This window comes from Dendropsophus ebraccatus, chromosome 2 (genome assembly GCF_027789765.1).
Source record: "Dendropsophus ebraccatus isolate aDenEbr1 chromosome 2, aDenEbr1.pat, whole genome shotgun sequence".
NCBI lineage: Eukaryota > Metazoa > Chordata > Amphibia > Anura > Hylidae > Dendropsophus > Dendropsophus ebraccatus.
The window spans coordinates 130053771-130068078 of record NC_091455.1 but is presented as its reverse complement, the minus strand read 5'-3'; the positions used below and the strand labels follow the sequence as shown (position 1 = coordinate 130068078).

At 44.6% G+C, this 14308-nt stretch overlaps 1 protein-coding gene across 2 annotated transcripts in view; it reads right to left on the bottom strand.

Moving 5' to 3' along the window:
• The window catches only part of NEK11 (NIMA related kinase 11), a 204454-nt gene extending 190154 nt beyond the window's left edge, over positions 1 to 14300 (bottom strand). For both annotated transcript variants that reach the window (XM_069958335.1, XM_069958336.1), the window contains exons 1-2: positions 14221 to 14300; positions 955 to 1205 (exon numbers count right to left, since the gene is read on the bottom strand). In XM_069958335.1, the coding sequence (XP_069814436.1) occupies positions 955 to 1121 (167 nt within the window). In that variant the 5' untranslated portion in view covers positions 1122 to 1205; positions 14221 to 14300. The remainder of the gene's footprint in view (positions 1 to 954; positions 1206 to 14220) is intronic.
• Positions 14301 to 14308: the final 8 nt, after the last annotated feature.

Below are 14308 nucleotides of genomic sequence, written 5' to 3'. Positions count from 1 at the left end.
TTTAGACGGCTTTGGATCCAATCTTTGTGGCTACGTTTTACATAAGCTTTGTTTTCTAAGACCTACTGAATTCTGACTAACCAGCCACCTTGTTTTATTGGTGTCTCATTCATATCTGGCTGGCCTCAACAATACTGAAGCAAGGCATGATGGAACATGCCGGTTTCTGATTGAAAGCAACTGCATCCTCTCATAGCAGGCTGCAATGGCCAAGAGGGACTGTCTGAGGCAGCAGGAAGAAAGCAAAGACATTACTGCTGACACTGATGAAAGGGTCCCCTATCTACCATGCACTATTTGTAATACTGCTATCTCAGTCAATGTTGTTTCAAACACCTCCCCCAACCATTTGATAGCCTATGTGATTCTTAGCATTATATAAGTCACTTCATTTACCCAAAAAGCACTGCAATCTTAGCCATTGGGTGCAATGTGATGTCCTGCACATATCAAGAATGTGGCCCGGTATAGTGAATTGTTTTAATTCTGTTTTTTTGTCACGTAGATGGCCAGGAACATGTGTGCCGCTTACCTATGGAGGTGTAGAGGGGGCACATATTAGACAACACTATCCAGAGTGGGTGAAAAGCCTGTAGGTACTCTGGATGTAGAAAGGTGTGAAGACTTGTTGAGGAGGCCTGCTGGGTGCTGGCATTGGCCATGCCTCCTGACAGCAGAGGGTGCCCTTCTGACAGGAGGTGCCACCTGAGGTCATTACTTCCAGTGGCCTTATAGAAGAAGCACCCCTGCACACAGTCCGACCCCTAGAGCAGAGTAGTGGTTAATAACCTAGACAATGAGCTGTCAACAATGGGAGGGATAGAGTAGCATATTAGAGAAAGGAAGCACGTTTGCTAAATGAAGGCATTTGCTAAAGTATTTACCTTGACAAGCCCTACAAGTATAACTATATTAGTTTAGTTTAATCATTCCTTCCATTTCCACATTACTTACAGTTTCTCTTCCTCTCTTGCTTTCTTGTCTAGCACCAGATAAACTGTTCCAAAACTTCCTCTGCCAAGCCGCTGCTGTATCACATATCTCTTTGCAATTAAGGCATTGGTGAAGGCTGACAGAGGTCGGCCATCACATTTCCCTTGAGATTCCTTGTAGTTTGGCATTGCAGCAATTTTAATGTTTATCCTTATTGAATTCTAAGATAGTGTACAGTCCATAATTTCCAAGGTTTTAAAGAGACCAGCCCCCTAGAAAGAAAAATAAAATCTATTACAAAATGGCATTAGGGCCTAGTAGGGCAAGATACCACAGATGATATAAAACACACATAAAACCTCAGCCAGTCCTTTTTCTCTCTGGCATTATCCCAGTAATTTAACTAGCTTAAGGCCCTATTACACGAAACGATTATCGTCCGTATTCGGCCAGTATCGGCCGGTATGGCTGATAATTGTATTGTGAAATAGAAGAGAACGATCAGCCAAAATGAACAATGTCGTTAATTGTTGCAGTCATTTGTCTTTCCACATGTTGAAAGACAAACTACTAATATAGCAGCGATATGCTGCCGTTGCTCCGTGGAATAGGAGTGGCGGCAGCAGACCGCTGCTATCAGCTATGGGCTATGGACGATCAAGCGATCACCCGGGCAGCCCCACGGTCTCCCCTGTACTCACCCGCTCGCTGCCGACATGTGTAATAGCGCCGGCAGTGAGTGGGGAACGAGGAGGAAGTGATCGCTGACATCGCTTGTTTGCTCCTCTCTGTCACCCCGTGTAATAGGGCTTTAGTAGCTGTCAGAGTTAAAGCTGCCAAAAAATTTACTTCAACATATGTAAAGTTGTCCCGTAAAGAATAGATGAGGAGTGCAAAACCTATTGTGGCTTAAAGGCTGCACTATGATATTGTTTTACTTCAAAGGGCCGCAAGAAACCTTAAAGGCAATGGGTCATGAGAAAGTTTTTATGTTTTACATGTTTTTTAATGATTTTTCTATAGATTTTTTCCCCAAATTTTTAATTTTACCATCTAAATTATAAGATAATCCTGAAATCTTGCTGTTTTTATTCTCACCACTAGGGAAAAAATAAGCTGAGACGTATAATAATTATAATAATAATTTTTATTTATATAGCTCCAACAGATTCCGCAGCACTTTACAATTCTGGGGGTACATACATAGACAAAAATCAGACATTACAGAGATATACATATAGTTATACATACATGAGGAGTGAGGGACCTGCTCGCATGCATGAGCTTACACACTATCAGGAGGGGGTGCAAGACAAAATGGCAGAGGGGCAAAGTCCTTCCTTTTTAGCATGGTCCGGCCATCTTTATCAATAGGGCAGTGCAGTTAAAGGTGGGTAAACCAGTCACCAACCAATACCTGCCTGCTACAGGTCTAAGTGCTTAAATGAATGGCGTATGTATTTGGGGGAGGGAGGGGGGCAATTTAGGGAACCTGGTAAGCCTGTTTGAACAGATGTGTTTTGAAGGCACGTTTGAAGCTTTGTGTATTGGTGGTGAGTCTGACAGTCTTGGGTAATGTATTCCATAGAACTGGTGCAGCTCGGGTGAAGTCCTGGAGACGGGAGTGAGAGGTGCGGATCAAGGTGGATGTTAATCGTAAGTCATTAGAGGAGCGTAGGGCATGGGTAGGACGGTAGACAGAGATGAGGGAGGAGATATAGGGAGGTGCAGCACTGTGGAGGGCTTTATGGGTGAGCAGGAGGATTTTGTATTGTATCCTGTGTTTAATAGGGAGCCAGTGTAGTGACTGGCACAGGGGGGGAGGCATCGGTATAGCGGCTGGACATGGAGATGAGCCTGGCCGCTGTGTTGAGAATGGACTGGAGAGAGGAGAGTTTAGAGGAAGGAAGGCCGATTAGTAAGGAATTGCAGTAGTCAAGACGGGAATGGATCAGAGCGACAATAAGAGTTTTGGCAGATTCAACAGTAAGGAAGGGACAGATTTTAGAGATGTTTTTTAGATGCAGATTACAGGAACAGGAGACAATGTGGATTTGCACAGAGGCCCTTTTTTCACTTCCTGGACTTCTATCAGCTACCAGTGTGGCAGAACCGTACAGATACAGTAATACATTGTATAGACACATATATTTAACTTTTAATGTACTTTTAATAGAAAAACAAGTCCTCATCTTGTAGTATATACCTATCTGCTTCTTCTATACATTGTAAACAAAATGTCTAGCTATCTATCTATCTATCTATCTACCTTATCTATCTACATAGATAGATTATAAAGAGAGAGAGAGATGAAACAACCGTGTTTCCTTCCCCTATACTGCTCAGGAGGATGTCACTATTCTCTTGGCCAAGTACTCACTGATTGGTATGATATCAGTGGTGGGCGTGGTTACAGATAAGGTGTTACAGCTTCCCTGGCAACAGAAGGTGTTATAGCTTGGCTGACAACAAGCTTAGATTATGGGTAGGGATTGAACAGGTTTAAGTTTTTCTTAAGTGTAGCAGCCCTTTAATCTAACTTCTGACATGTCACAGGGACATGTGATAGGTGGTGATCCAGTTGCAGAGACCCCCATAATTGTTACAACAAACAGACAAAGGCATCATTTTTTGCCCATATTTAAGTCTCAGACTATGATCACACAGAGAAAAATGATACCTAAATATGGCTGCAATTTTGAGGTTAAAGGAGAAGTCCAGCAAAAATTTTATAAAGTATTGTATTGCCCCCCAAAAGTTATACAAATCACCAATATACACTTATTAAGGGAAACGCTTATAAAGTGCTTTTTTTCCCTGCACTTACTAATGCATCAAGGCTTCACTTCCTGGATAAAATGGTGATGTCACAACCCGACTCCCAGAGCTGTGCGGGCTGTGACTGCTGGAGAGGATGATGGCAGGGGGACACAGGACACTGGAGGGACACTAAGCATCCCTCTGCCATCATCCTCTCCAGCAGCCACAGCCCGCACAGCTCTGAGAGTCGGATCGTGACATCACCATGTTATCCAGGAAGTGAAGCCTTGATGCAGTAGTAAGTGCAGGGAAAAAAACTATATAAGCATTTCCCATAATAAATGTATATTGGTGATTTGTATAACTTTTTGGGGGCAATACAATATTTTAATAAAAAGTTTTGCCTGACCTCTCCTTTAAGATACCACGATATTTTCAATATAACAATTTCCTCCATTGAAGTTAACAGGAATTTGGCCAGCAGTGCACTTACAGTATAGAATAATTGAGTAGGACTAAATAATTAACATGTTCATTATTTACTACCTGCTTTTGCAAAATAAGGCTGTTTTTTCATATTTTCACACACGTGCTTCCAGCAGATGTAGATTTGGGTCATTATTTACAGCTGCAAGCAGGTGTAAATCATGACAAATGGGGTGCGGAAGGAAGCCATGCCTCCTCCCCATCTTGGAGAAGAGGCTAATCTGCGCCTTTTCCCTGGCGTTTGCCTCATGCAGCACTTTTGTAAGTGTACCCCACAGTGTTGATGTGTGTATTGATAAGAAGAATGGCAATGCAAAGTTGTTAACTTAGTTTTACATTTCCATGAGGAATAACAGAGAAGAGGCACAATTCAGAGGTAAAAAAAGATTCTTGAATAATTCCATGGAGCATATGAGCGATTACAAAAACAAAAAGTCAAGTGTAGAGATGAGTGCTACTTGAGCATGCTTTTCATAGTGCGTTTACACAGGCAGATTTATCTGACAGATTTTTTTAAGCCAAAGTCAGAAACAGACCATAAACAGGGTACGGGTCATAAAGGAAACACAGTAATACCTCTGTTTTCGAATGCTTTGAAACTCAAACTGCTTGGTATTCGAACGAAAATTTACCCAGAAGGAGTGTTTGGAATTCGAACTTTGCTCGGTTTTCGAACGTTTTTCTAACGTTTTTGCGAGCGTGGATGGTGGGTTGTACCTGGCGAGTTAAGCAGTGGCTTCACATACAGTATAGTGCTGTATAAGACTGCTGGAGTGCATATACAGTGCAGTAGTAGTACAGGCAGTGCACCACCATCTCCCATACATTAAAGTGCTTGGATGGGGGGGACGCTATACAGTAAAGGAGTGGCGAGGAGTTGGTGACTACTGTACATAATTTCTTATGTTTAATGTCCTGTACAGTATAGTGCTGTTCTGTACTGTACTGTAGTGATTATACTGAGCACTTATCAGTGTAATAAATGAGTATTGTAGGTAATTATTGGTGGCTGCTGGAACCAATTACTCACATTTACATTATTTCCTATGGGAAGACACTGCTCGGTTTTCAAACTGCTTGGTTCTCAAACTGCCAATTAAGTTCGAGAACCGAGGTACCACTGTACTGAGATTTCTTCTCTTTTTAAATCCATTCCAGGGTTTGGCTTCCAAAATCTGTCAGATAAATCTGCCTGTGTAAACGCACCATCAGTGTGACCGTTCAGCATTTGAATACTGGTGGCTAAAGAATCTGAATGCTGCCCTAGGGCATCCAGGAAAACATGGATAAGGTGCCCCCAGACAGAGCTTTTTTGTGGCATTTTTTTGGCCTAGAAAAACTTCAAAAGATTATATGGGTGTTTTTTGGGGGGCAGTTTGACCTTTTTTTGCCTTTGGCGTTTTTGAGATGAACACAAGGGGGGAGATTTATCAAAGGGTGTAAAATTTAGACTGGTGCAAACTGCCCACAGCAACCAATCACAGCTCAGCTTTAGGCAGTGCTGAAAGGAAAGCTGAGCTGTGATTGGTTGCTGTGGGCAGTTTGCACCAGTCTAAATTTTACACCCTTTGATAAATCTCCCACACGAAGTTTCATTTGAACTCTATGGGAGAGGAACACTAAAGTTTTCAGAAAGAAACGCCAAACTCTCACATGCTGCATTTTGGAAAAACTGCCACAGAGCCAGAGTAGAGAGATAAACACCAGAAACTTGAAGCCCATATTTCTTGAAAGGACATTATGGACAAAAAGCACACATTCTTCCCTTATGTTATTTGAAATTACTGTTATCTCTTGCAGGTTGGACGCTGTAAACGTCCTTCTCTGTATGAAAAACATTAAAAAATAAAATAAAATAAAAAAAAAAAATAAATATATATATATATATATATATATATATATATATATATATAAATAGAGTTAAAAAAAAGTAAGTCTGGCATTGACTCACAGCTACCATCTGGCTGCTGTGTTATTGCTCAAAACTAGAGATGAGTGAACCGGGTTCGGGTTCGAGTCCATCCGAACCCGAACGTTCGGTATTTGATTAGCTGGGGCTGCTGAAGTTGGATAAAGCTCTAAGGTTGTCTGGAAAACATAGATACAGCCAATGACTATATCCATGTTTTCCACATAGCCTTAGGGCTTTATCCAAGTTCAGCAGCCCCCGCTAATCAAATACCGAACGTTCGGGTTCGGATCGACTCGAGCATGCGCGAGGTTCGCTCATCTCTACTCAAAACATGTTTTTTTTTTTTTTGCATTTCTACATAGTTTTATCCAGTGTCAAACTAGCCATACAGCCATAGGCTATATTCATGTTTTCCTAGACTTCCTAAAGCTACATCCAACTTATTCACCCACCGGTAATCAAATGCCGAATTATCGGACTGCGGACTGGTCAAACTGTGCTTATCTCTAGTTGGCTAACAGACTGTCCTTAGGCTGGGCCAGGCGTTAGAAAATTTAAGTAATGTAACCTGTCAAATCTCTACATTCTCTAACAGTAGACATTGGGCGGTTGTCTGGCAGATGTGCAGACACAATTTGTAGGCCTTTGGCTAGTCTGACTATGAAATGAAAGGGGTAGGGATTTTTTTTGAATCTGTATCAATAATCAAATCGAAGAACACAACAGTCAGCGCTTGCTTAACTATATTTAAAATCCCTTTAAGAAAAAGCTATTCATTTGGACATCATTAAGTTAAGTGAAGGGCGTTCCTATTAAAACGTGATTTATCCTATTGCAGCTGAACACAAATACATGCTTAGGGCACCCAGCTAATGACTACCTCTCATTGTGTTTGGACTCATTCTGTCACCGGCTAATGGCATGCTATTAACAGGAACTTACTCTGCCGAGAGGCTGGATTCAGCTAAGAAACCAGTTATTACTAACTGACAAAGAAACTTGATGTTTTAACAGAGTTTTATAAACTATTTTCATTCCTTTATTGCTAATATGTTAATAGCTGCCATGATGCATTGGAATATACATAGATAAAACATTGCAATGTGTAATTGCACACAAACGAGGTGAAATGGCATTGCGGGGGGTACGGCTTGTAAATAATAGATGTAATGGAGTGACAGTAATTGCACTGTACAGTATAAGAATTCAGAGCCCGCTCTCCAACAGAGTCACATAGAAGAACTGGTAAATTCAGAAATTATTTTACAAGTGAAGGAAAGAGGCCGGGTGTGTAATTACATCCTGGGGTTACAACGCTTGGTGCAAAATGAGTAATCAATGGATGAGAGCACAATGGCTTATGTAATCATACAGCAGAAACAATGGGAAAGATGACTCCTGTTACTGTTACAAAGGTACAGCTGGTCAGATCAGCCATATTGGCCCAGATTTATCAATCTAAAATCGGACACGTTTTTGTTGCAACAAAACACAGCTCAGTTTTCAGCTCTCAAAATGAAATGTGCTTGGCTGCTATCTGTCCAGGACCACGATGTGTCTGATGTTTGTCTCTGAAAGATTGATAAATCTGGGCTTTTGGATGCTGTTAGGCAATATGACAAAAGGCCCCTTTTAATTCTAGTGCACAAGATCACAACTGGAGCAATTTCCCATAAGTGTGTTAGGAGCCTGTAAACTAATACTACAATCAGTCGCGGCTGAACGTCCCAAACACAAGAGATTGTGGCTATGTATTATTTGTGGGTAAGCCAACGAATAAGCATTTGCTGGCTGGTCAGCTGATCACTAGTCCTATTACACAGGGTGATATTGGCCTACTCGGCTGATAATAACCCGATTAAATAAGGCCCTTACCGAAAATTGACATCTGCCATGGATCCAATGCAGAATTTTAGTTATTCCAAGCTTACTTAAAGGGAATCTATCAAAATCTTAAACATTTTTAAACTGCTGATATGTCCCTATAGTGATCCGGGCCCTGAGGATAAGGGTAGCTTCACATGTACCAGATTCGCCGCGGACCCGCAGCCCGCAACCTGCAGCATACATTACCGGCTTGGCGCCGCAGCTGCATGTGAGGTTCCCGACTCCTGTCTGCCCCCATCAGCCAATCAGTGCACAGACAGCACTGACTGGCTGATGAGAACCGCCGGGAGCTGAGGAGTTAATTAATGCTGCGGGCTGCAGGGGATTAAAGGGGCCTGGTCACATACTGGCAGCAGAATGAGAATTCCACTCCCAGTATGTGACCCATTCACTTCACTATATCAGGATTTGCAGCGGATTTTGCTGCAAACTCGCAGCATGAAATCCAATGGGAATCCAGTACATGTGAAGCTACCCTATAAGTAGTTTTCTTACCTTCATCCTCGTCAAGTCCATCCGAACCCGAACGTTCAGCATTTGATTAGCGGTGGCTGCTGAACTTGGATAAAGCCCTAAGGCTATGTGGAAAACATGGATATAGTCATTGGCTGTATCCATGTTTTCCAGACAACCTTAGAGCTTTATCCAACTTCAGCAACCACCGCTAATCAAATGCCAAACGTTTGGGTTTGGATGGACTCGAGCATGCTCGACGGTCGCTAATCTCTAGTAGCAGAGAATCCTGGGCATGCTGGCATTGTATGGTCAGCTCTCCTTTCACAAAGCACCAAAACCTCTGTAACCACACAGTGACATTATACTGACTGACCTTTTGCATAACAAAGTGCATTGTCTTCTGGTAAGCATGAATAGATGATAATTTAATTAGCAAAAGTTAATAATATAATTAGCATACCCAGGGGCGTAGCTAACGTCTCCTGGGCCCTGGTGCAAGAGGTCAACTTGGGCCCCCCCCCCCCTTTCACAACCAAGTGATGCTACTGGTAGGTGTATGTGTGTGTGTATGTAAATATATATATATATATATATATATATATATACACTCCAAGACAGATATTACCAATAACACCAGCATATAGGAAGTGAAAATATTATCACCATATATATTACCGCCATACTTTTACTGTATACTGAGACCAATATTGCCAATAATACAAGTATACAAGGGGCAAATATTAACGCCACACCACAACCGTCACCACCATATTGTTACTGACCAAAACCAGTATACTGAGACCAATAAAACACAGTACCAGATAACAAGTAACAAATATTACCACCACATACTGACTAACACCGCCACTGCTGCTACTGAATAAGATCCACTGTACACAGATCACTATCACCTCATACAGTCATATAGAGGTGGAAGCAGCTCCACACAGGTTGTATGCACCATATAAATTACAGCGCAGATATATCAGGTGACTCACAGGGGAAGTCTTCTCTGATCGGAGTTCTTTCCTTTTCATCTTCTTCTCCATCTGCCCTGGGCCGTTATGAGAATTTCTCCGAGCCACAAATCCACAGAATCTGCCAGAGAAACATATTAGTCTCCTCACACTGACACCATCCTCATCTCTATACACACTGCACATCTGTACTGTCCCCTTTACACCCTCATTTAGTGGGTATAGTATATATAGATGGCCCCCACTGCATGTTGCACCCCCCTTCCCTTATAGATGGCCCCCTCCCCTTATAGATGACCCCCTCTACCCCCATTATAGATGCCCCCCCTCCCATTATAGATGCCCCCTCTCCCCCCCCATTATAGATGCCCCCCTCCCCTTATAGATGGCCCCCACTCCCCCCCCTTGAAGATGGCCCCCTCTTCTCCCCCCTTATAGATACCCTCTCCCCTTATAGATGGCCACCTCTCCCCCCCTTGAAGATGGCCCCTCTTCTCCCCCCCTTATAGATGCCCCCCTCTCCCCCCATTATAGATGCCCCCCTCTCCCCCCATTATAGATGGCTCCCTCTCCCTCCCCTTGATGATGGCCCCTCTTCTCCCCCCCCTTATAGATGCCCCCCTCTCCCCCATTATAGATGCCCCCTCTTCTCTTCCCCCCTTATAGATGCCCCCCTCTCCCCCATTATAGATGCCCCCCCTCTCCCCCCATTATAGATGCCCCCCTGTTCTCTTTCCCCCCTTATAGATGCCCCCCTCTCCCCCATTATAGATGCCCCCCTCTCCCCCCATTATAGATGCCCCCCTGTTCTCTTTCCCCCTTATAGATGTCCCCCTCTCCCCCATTATAGATGCCCCCCTCTCCCCCCATTATAGATGCCCCCCTGTTCTCTTTCCCCCATTATAGATGCCCCCCCTTCTCTTCCCCCCATTATAGATGCCCCCCTTCTCTTCCCCCCATTATAGATGCCCCCCTTCTCTTCCCCCCATTATAGATGCCCCCTCTTCTCTTCCCCCCTTATAGATGCCCCCCTCTCCCCCATTATAGATGCCCCCCTCCCCCCCATTATAGATGCCCCCCTGTTCTCTTTCCCCCTTATAGATGCCCCCCTCTCCCCCATTATAGATGCCCCCTCTCCCCCCATTATAGATGCCCCCCTGTTCTCTTTCCCCCTTATAGATGTCCCCCTCTCCCCCATTATAGATGCCCCCCTCTCCCCCCATTATAGATGCCCCCTCTTCTCTTCCCCCCTTATAGATGCCCCCTCTCCCCCATTATAGATGCCCCCCTCCCCCCCATTATAGATGCCCCCCTGTTCTCTTTCCCCCCTTATAGATGCCCCCCTCTCCCCCATTATAGATGCCCCCTCTCCCCCCATTATAGATGCCCCCCTGTTCTCTTTCCCCCTTATAGATGTCCCCCTCTCCCCCATTATAGATGCCCCCCTCTCCCCCCATTATAGATGCCCCCCTGTTCTCTTTCCCCCATTATAGATGCCCCCCCTTCTCTTCCCCCCATTATAGATGCCCCCCTTCTCTTCCCCCCATTATAGATGCCCCCCTTCTCTTCCCCCCATTATAGATGCCCCCTCTTCTCTTCCCCCCTTATAGATGCCCCCCTCCCCCCCCATTATAGATGCCCCCCTGTTCTCTTTCCCCCCTTATAGATGCCCCCCTCTCCCCCATTATAGATGCCCCCCCTCTCCCCCCATTATAGATGTCCCCCTGTTCTCTTTCCCCCCTTATAGATGTCCCCCTCTCCCCCATTATAGATGTCCCCCTCTCCCCCCATTATAGATGCCCCCCTGTTCTCTTTCCCCCATTATAGATGCCCCCCCTTCTCTTCCCCCCATTATAGATGCCCCCCTTCTCTTCCCCCCATTATAGATGCCCCCCCTTCTCTTCCCCCCATTATAGATGCCCCCCCTCTCCCCCCATTATAGATGCCCCCCTGTTCTCTTTCCCCCCTTATAGATGCCCCCCTCTCCCCCCCATTATAGATGCCCCCCTCTCCCCCCCATTATAGATGCCCCCCCTTCTCTTCCCCCCATTACAGATGCCCCCCTTCTCCTCCCCCCATTATAGATGCCCCCCTTCTCTTCCCCCATTATAGATGCCCCCCCTTCTCTTCCCCCCATTATAGATGCCCCCCCTTCTCTTACCCCCATTATAAATGCCCCCCCCCCTTTCCTCTATGCTAAGCAGTATTTAAAAAAAAAAAAAACACACAAACTCACCTGACAACCCGCTCCCCCGGCGATCCTCTTCTTCTTCAGGCGCTGTCCCCGGCTGATGCGCGGCTGCCGGGGGTGTCCCGTCCTATCCCCGGCAGCGAGCTCCCTGTACGCCGGGGCTGGGACTTCTGACACAGAAAGCGTCTCTGACGTGCGCTTCCTGTGCCAGAAGTCAGGGCCCCAAACAGCTCACTGATGGGCCGCGCTGCCGGGGATAGGACGGGACACTCCCGGCAGCCGCGCATCGGCTGGGGGCCCGGACGAGCACGCTCTTGTGACCGCAAGCAAATCAATGCTTGCGGTCACAAGAGTAATTTAGGGGTGAGCAGTGCAGTGGCAAGGGGGGGCCCTCGCGGGCCCCCCCTCGTAGCGGGCCGGGTCGCAGTGGCGACCGCTGCGACCCTGGTAGCTACGCCACTGAGCATACCTCCCATCTATTTGGATGGCCAAAGAGGGACACTTGTGGTTTAGTCTAAGAAAATCTTACAGACATTTCTATACTTTTTCACACATACAGGATCTGTTGCAGATTGATACATTTAGTTACACTGATATCTGCAAATCTGCAGCAGATCCTGTATGTGTGACTGCATCCTTAGGTCCTATTCACACATCAGTAACCCTGTCTGTAATTATGGACCCACAACTACAGACAGGATTACAGATGTGTTTCATTAACTGTCCGCATTTCCAGGGACTCAATGATTCAAATAGGTGACACAGACCACACAAATGGCTTAGTAGTTTTTGTGGCACAGATTATGGCCCCAAAACAGATCGGTGACACCTACAGATGTGTGTATGGGGCCATATGAACTGCATGTGTGAAATAATGTGTAAAAGGGGCCATAACATCACATGATACATCTGGATATAACAATTTTGTAGGATCCAACTTGCACTACATGATAGTATAAGATGCAAGTTTTGGTCTATTATACAGTAAGAAACCAGACACTTTCTAGGGCTACTTAGAAAGTTTATTAATGTCAATTTAATTTCAAGGTCAAAAAGAGGGACATGCAAGGGGCAAAGAGGGACATAGCATAAAAGCTCAAAGCACTGGGACTTTGGGGACATTGACACATTGACACAGTAATTACAGTCCAAGCACGGACGATGCACTAAAACAATGTTAATGTTTGTACATGGAGGGAGCATGGACCACCGTACGTATAACATTGATTTAAACATAGAAAACTTAAAAAAATAGATAAAGCCAGTACAGTATATTGCAAGACTGCTTGCCATCACAGCCCCTGTTGATTTTTTTAACCCCTTAACAATATGCAGGGTGTAAATGCACGCCCTGGTGCTGCTAAGTGAGTTCAGCGAGGAGCCACGCAGTGAGCCTGCTCTGCACCGCCACAATCCTGGCTGCTATATGCAGCCCAGGACCCCGGCAGTTACGGTCCGATTGCTGTGCCTGCTAATTAGCCATTTGAATGAAGTTGTCAAAGCTGATAGCTGCATTTAAGTGGCTGCTTTAACATGTACCTGGTGGTCTGGTGGGGGGGATCGCCCCCCTGCGACATGATCCCGGCTTAGCAATCTATTGTTCTTGGCTGCAGCAGGCCAGAGCAATAGATCAACGATCTCATTGATCTATGCAGTATGTATGTATGTACTACAGAGATCTCAATGAGAGATCAATGTAGTAATACTAGAAGTCCCCCAGGGGGAATAACCCTAACCCCAGGGGGGGCTTCTAGTTAGTGTATAGAAAAAAGAGGTTGTTCTTTTTAATTAATAAAAAAATCCCCTCCCCTAATAAAAGTGTAAATCACCCCCCTTTTCCAATTTTGTAAATAAAAATAAATAGGCACATTTGGTATCGCCACGTTCGTAATTGCCCAATCTATTAAATTATCAGTAATAGTTTACAGCAAGGTTTGGCCCATGTAATAGAAGCTCAAAAAAATTCCAAAGTGCAAAATTGTGCATTTTTGGTCGCATCAAATCCATAAAAATTGTAATAAAAAGTGATCAAAACGTTGCATATACGCAAGCAAGAACTGATAGAAAGAACATAACATGACGCATAAAATGACACCTCACACAGCCCCATAGACCAAACTATAAAAGCGTAATACGCCTGGGAATAGAGCGATTTTAAAGAACAATATAAATGAAATAAAAGTTATACAGGTTACATATCTTTGTAATCTTACTTTATGTAAAAGTTAAGCCGGTCATTGCAAAGTACAATTAGTGGTGCAACAAATAAGGGCTCATGTGGGTCATGTAGGTGAAAAAATCCAAGCGCTGTGGTCTTTTAAACACAAGGAGGAAAAACGAAATTGCAAAAATGAAAATCGCCCCAGTCTTTAAAGGGTTAAACAAAAGGCATGACAGGTACGCTGCCATAAACCATCTGCTCTAGTCTTCAGGTAAGAACTGTAACCTGCAGGACAGTGAGACTGGCTGATAGTGCGCCTCATTGTGTGTCCTCCATGTCTCCTATCTCCAGCTATGACCGCTCCTCTTCCAGGCTGCACCGCTACAACAAGCTCATTCCCCCAGCAGTCTATGGGGATAATACTGCTGTCCCTATTACATTCACCAAGCTGCTTTACCTCGAAATTCTCGAGTTTATCTCCAATCCAATGTAGTCTTCGCTGTCACTGGTCTTTGTTTACACTTCAGTATCCATGGAAACTCTAC